This window comes from Artibeus jamaicensis, unplaced genomic scaffold, assembly GCF_021234435.1.
Source record: "Artibeus jamaicensis isolate MK-2021 breed Jamaican fruit bat unplaced genomic scaffold, CSHL_Jam_final scaffold_537, whole genome shotgun sequence".
Lineage (NCBI taxonomy): Eukaryota > Metazoa > Chordata > Mammalia > Chiroptera > Phyllostomidae > Artibeus > Artibeus jamaicensis.
In genome coordinates, this window is record NW_026522047.1 from 20697009 (window position 1) to 20703008 (window position 6000).

The 6000-nt window shown below is 46.5% G+C and overlaps 1 protein-coding gene across 2 annotated transcripts in view; it reads right to left on the reverse strand.

Moving 5' to 3' along the window:
• Nucleotides 1-4399, reverse strand: part of SH3D19 (SH3 domain containing 19) — a 145153-nt gene extending 140754 nt beyond the window's left edge. The window contains exon 1 of one of the 2 annotated variants that reach the window (XM_037141427.2): nt 4100-4399. In XM_037141427.2, coding sequence (XP_036997322.2) covers nt 4100-4202 — 103 coding nt within the window. In that variant the 5' untranslated portion in view covers nt 4203-4399. The remainder of the gene's footprint in view (nt 1-4099) is intronic. The other variant, XM_053658209.1, reaches the window with a different exon arrangement.
• Between the last annotated feature and the right edge of the window lie 1601 nt (nt 4400-6000).

Genomic DNA, 6000 nt, shown 5'->3' on the forward strand with positions numbered 1-6000 from the left:
TTTTTATAGAGGGGAAGGGAGAAAGAGAAGGAGAGAAACATCAGTGTGTGGTTGCCTCCTGCACACCCCCTACTGGGGACCTGGCCTGCAGCCCAGGCATGTGCCCTGACTGGGAATCAAACTGGTGACCCTTTGGTTTGAAGGCTGGCACTCAATCCACTAGGCCATGCCAGCCAGGGCTAAAAAGTAACTTCTTAGAGCCACAAACTCTGAGCCATATGTTATATGAATCAACTCAAAGAAACTGTAGTTTATGACTCAAAACACACAACGGAGGCAACTGAGGTGCAGTTATACCTAACAGTGGTATTTTAGATTAAGCCTTCAATATTTCTGAGTCTTAATTTACTTATCTTTAATATGGGAATGATAAAATTTACCCTCTTTCCTTTCACGGTCTTTAAGAATCAAGTTAAAGCCCCAACTAGTGTAGCTTAGTGGATTGAATGCGGGCCTGAGAACCAAAGGATCGAGGTCTGATTCCCAGTTGGGGCACATGCCTGGGTTGCAGGCCCCTGGCAGGGGATGCACGAGAGGCAACCATACATTGGTATTTCTCTCCCTCTCTCCTTCCCTTCCCCTCTAAAGATAAATAAATAAATAATATTAGTAAAAAATTTTTTTAAATAATCAAGTTAAATTAGGCTGTGAAAGCCCTTCCCAAGCAAGGGGGGAAAAACAGATGTAAAGTATTTCTAAATATATAACAAGGAACATGCAAGTATAATCACGTAAGGCATTAATAGCAACTGACTGTTATTAACAGCCAGTAGGATAGTTTGGAAAAACATGAACTTTCAGGTCAGAAAGACCAGAATTCAAGTTCCCATTCCACCAATTACTAGCTGATGGACCTTGGACAAGTTTCTCACATGTTTCTGAGCCTCAATCCTTTCAAGTATAAAATGGAGAAATAGTACCTACTTAACAGGGTTCAACATGTAACAGGCACCTGGTTCATAGTGAACACAACCAATTTTATTCTGTGCCCTTATGCTGACAATATTGATTAATTTACTCAAAACATATCAGAGAACTTACATCAGTTCTTCCAGAGTTTCCCATAAACACATCAACATATAAAAAGAACAGTCTTTTTAATATTTACTAAACCCTATTTAATGCCTGCCATTCTCCTGGGCAAGGAGGAGAGGACCTAGAATGCTGTGTCCCAGGTTCCACAGATCAGTTACAGATTCTCAGACCCAGGTGAGGGTCTGATAAAAGCTATACCACCTCTCTCCAGAGAAGGTTACAAAACTTTTAGGAGACAACACAGGAGATAAAGGCGAGTATGTTCATGACCTCAGGGAAGGGGACAGTGAGGGGAGGAGGGACACTATAAAGAAAAAGATTCTTAAGTATGCCTACATTAAAATTAAGAATTTCCACATCAAAAGAGACCTTAAAGAAAATGTCAAAAAGAAGCCAGAGTGGAAGATATTTGCAATATACGCAATCCCAAAAAGTTGAGATTCTTGTGTAAAGAACACCAACAGATCAGTAAAATATGACAGACAAAAAGTGTGACACATATATTTATACAATGAAAATAATCTACAGCTGCATGTAACAATATGCATAAATCTTACCAACTTACTATTGGGTGAAAAAAGCATGACATTAAAGAATACATACAGGGTGATGCTACTCACAGACCTGGTAAAACAGGTAAAATGAAACCATACTGTGTAGGCCTGCATACGTTACGCATACGCATGCAGGAAAAACTGTACAGAAGAATAAGGACTTAATAATCACAAAAGTAAAAAAAAAAAAAGTGGAATTGAGAGGGATCAGAGTCTGCTTCCGGGTTACTGACATTATTCTTTCTTGACTTTGGACACCGGTTACAAGAATTTTACAGGCCTACTGTTCTACTGAGCTTCCTTCACTTTATTGTGCCTCACAGCACCTGCATTCAAGGGAAGACCCTCCTCCACCAGTGAGAAGATAACTCACTTTATTGCGGTGGTCTGCAACCGAACCTGCAATATCTCTGAGGTATGCCTGCATTTTATAATTTACAGCTTTTTGTATGCTATTCTGAATGTACCTTGCAAAAACAAACTAATCCACTTCCACCACTACACCTAAAGTTAGCAGGGAGAAGGGGAGTTCAGATTCCCAGTCCCTAAACCCCCCCAAATGCATGGTGTCAAGCTACAGGGAGACCAAAGAAAAAGAAAATCTCTAGATTGGAAAGTGGCAAGGGAAGGAGGAAGTGATGAGAACAGGAAAGGTGAGAGAGACTGGAAAGAAACACGAAGCAGAAGAAAGATGAGGCCTCGGGGTCAGTTCATGCTTTCACTTGGAGAAAGAACAACATGGTTACAGACAGAAGGAACAAATGCCCAAGCTTGGTAAGGAATGCGACGGTGTCTGAAAAACACAGTAACTAATGAGGGGACGGAGGAGTAGAGCTTTCAAAGACATGTAAACTTAAATAATGAATCCCAAAAGAAAGAAGACCAGTGATGGCAAGTTTAACCATCTACCCACTCTTTAACATCTCTGCCTCTCGCCCGTTCATGGAGACGGGATATGTTAAATGGTTAGAAACTGCAAACATCAATTTCTGAGTGAAATACACCATGTCACATCTCAGCAAAATAACTATCTGAGAGGAAAAATCCTCTCTGCCTGCCTTGGGGAATTAAGGAACCAGTGAAAACACCACTTCCACCAGCCTCAGTATTCCTACTGCTGAAGCAAGCACTCCACTAGCCTTGGAATACATGTACTGCACCTAAATGAGAAACATACACCTGGATCATGTCTAGTCTGACCGCCAGTACGGAGAGCTCTTCACAGCGCAGTCCTCCATACAGAAAGTAAAGCTTTTTGCTTAAAGTACTAGGACTCCGCGATAGCCTACACTGTTTAAATCAGTAAGTGAATGGAGATACATCTTTGTAAAGTTTTCTTTCTTTGTATTCTTGCAAAAAAAATATTCCCTCGTTTCATACTATACCATGAGGTCTGGATTTGTACTGAACAAAACTATCATGTTCAAAACAGATGGTGTCCGATGTGTTATTCTGATGAGAAGTCCTAGTGATGGGCATACGGAATTATTTTTAAGGTTCTGCGATTCTACCAATGGCATCGAGTTGACCATTTCTTCATACTACACTCAAATTCTATCCTTTCTTACTATTTTCTTCCTTCCACTTGTTCCCCACAGACCCATTAACTCCTCTTCATTCTCCAACTTTCTCTTAGGTTAAAGGAGACACATGGAAAAGCTTGTCCATCACTTGATAGAATATTCACTATATTTCACTTTCTAAAGAGGCTATAACGAATCCTCATCTCTCTCTCATTTCTCCATCTCCCTTTTGTAGTCAATTCCCCAGGTTCTTCTGTCTATCGTATAAGGCTATCCAGTTGGAACCAAAGGCCAAAGAATTCCTATTATGTTTGAAAAGCTGCTGGGAAGAGAGAAAGGGAATCTGTATGTATTCGCTGTTACACTTATGCGCCAAACTATTGATCTTTGCCGCCTTAGTGACTCCCAAAACACATAAAAGTGATTTTAGGCCCATAATTGACTCTCAGTCCAAATGAATTGCCTTTGGAATGTTACATTCTGGACTGGGGGGGGCTCACAAATTAACTCTAGAACAACTCCTGTAGAAAACTGGTGAGCTCCAGCGGTGTGGGGGGCAGGGAACAAAGTCACGGGTCCAAACTTGGGAGACACCGAAACCAGACTAGACTATTAGCACGTGGGTCTACTTGGCAGCCACAGCCCAGACAAACCTCTGCGGAGGGGTGTCGTCTTCCCCGGGTCTCTGACTCAGCCAGAGATAAGTAATCACCTGGGCCACAAGGACCGAGGCAGCAGCTCCTGGATTCAGTGAGCGCACGGAAAATTCGTACTTTGGCCCCTCGGCCCTAGCAGGGAAATCCACCACTGTGGATTTCCTCCGGCTCCGCCCAAAAGTGAGGACGGGGATGGATGAGCCAGTCTCCGAAAGGTGCTGGTTCCTTCGGGGCGGGTGAGGAAGCCGCTGCCTTCCAGGGCAGGACCTGCGGCCCCGGGGCGCCCGGCCCTCGGTCCCGCTTCCCCCCTCACGCTCCCCTAGCCCCTCACCTGCGGCCGAGTGGCCCGGGAGCGCACGGCCCCGAGCGCGGCGCGAGCCCCCGAGCTCCCGCAGCTCTTCCTCCTCCTCGTCCCACCGCCGGCCCTCAGCCATGGGCGAGGCGCGGAGGCGCAGCAGCGGGACGGCGGATCAGCACCGGGTACCCCCACGCCAGCACCCTCGGGGCCTGGAGGGCGGCCCCGGGGAAGAAGCTGCAGCGGCGGCGCCGGCGGCGGGCGGAATCGGCTACCTCTGCGGGCTCCACCTGCAGCTGGTGGGGGAGCGGCCTGGCGCAGGCCGAGCCGGTTTCCCCGCCTCCGCCTCCTCCTCCTCCTCCAAGCGTACCGGCCTCCTTCTCCCGGCTTTCGCTCTCCCACTCTCTTCCCCCTTCCTCCTTCCCTTCCCCGCCCCGCGGACTTGGAGCCGGGACCCTGTGGGTTCGGCTGCGCCTCCTCGGGGAGGGGTTACCAGCCACCGAGCACACCCCCCCCCCCCCGCGCGCGTGCACACACACAGTCACACACGCTGGAACCGCAGGCTCGCTCCACCAAAATTAACGTACACAAAATAAACAAACTGGGCTGGGGGGAGGTGGCCTGGCCTCTTCCTGCCCTTTAACAGTATTCCGGTGTCAACAGGAAACCCATTTGCTTGACACTTAAACAAAAGGAGGCGAAAGGAAGAACCTGCCCCTAGCGGGACTGGGAGAGACGGGACAGCTGGGAGCCGCTGAACTTGGGAACAAACTCCGCTTGGAGTTTGGTCGAGACACTGCGCAATTTTTTAAAAAATTCCACTTTTCGCCCTTTAAAATCGAGCTTCGCCAAAGCACAGAGGGTTTTTAGGACAGTGAAGCTACGGGTAGAATGTACAAGGTCGAGAATGAACCCCTATGTAAACTGGACCTTGGGCGATTTTGTGTGTGGCGGGCGGGGGGGGGGCGGTGTTGTTAAGGGGTGAGACTCTGCCCTGCCTGTGTGGGGCGGTGGTTATAAGGGAAATCTCAGTCTTAAGCTCACTTTTGCTGTGAGCCTAACACTTCTAAAATATCAAGTCTATATTTTACAATGTTTTTAAAAATATTTTATTATTTATCTTTAGAGGGGAAGGGAAGGAGATAGGGAGAGAAATATCAATGTATGGTTGCCTCTTGTGTGTCCCCTGATGGGAACTGGCCTGCAACCCAGGCATGTGCCCTGACTGGGAATCTAACCTCGATACTCTGGTTTGCAGGCCGGCTCAATCCACTGAGCTATACCAGCCAGGGCCTATATTTTAAAATGTTTTAATTTAGAAAATGATTTAAATGAAAGGGATGGGCTGGGATGGGATTAAAAGACAGAAAACTGTACTTGAACAACAATTAATATAAATAAATAATAAATAAATAAAATTAATTTAGAAATTAAAAAAAGAAAAAATGATTTAAAAATATGACCACCACCCCTACAAGGAAATGTACTTGAGAGCCCCAACCCTAATTACCAGAGGCGACTAGGTAACCGCCTGGTGCAGGGGCAGAAGCACTGGCTGTGGAGTCAGACACTGCAATTTGAGGCACTTTGCTGAGAGACCGGCCCCTGGGACAGGTTTTTTGGTGCTGAAGAACGTTTCAAGAAAGTCCTTGTGTGTCTGTGCCGCACACATTTTAGGTTCAGCACTTGCACACAGCAGGGGGAAGATTCTGGAATCTCAAAAAGAGATATCCAAGCAGCAGACAGGACACTCGCTGGAGGCATGAACAAGCCATGTGTCTTCACCCTCTTGCTCTATCTCTGAGAGCTTGTGAGAGGTCCTAACGTTCAGTGTGCCAGAGAAAAAGAGGGGGAGGAAAGGGTCACTGAAAATAGAATTGCCTGCCGTCCCTGAGTCCTCTTTCTTTGCTTTTCAATAGTGGTTGTTGCCGCCTCAA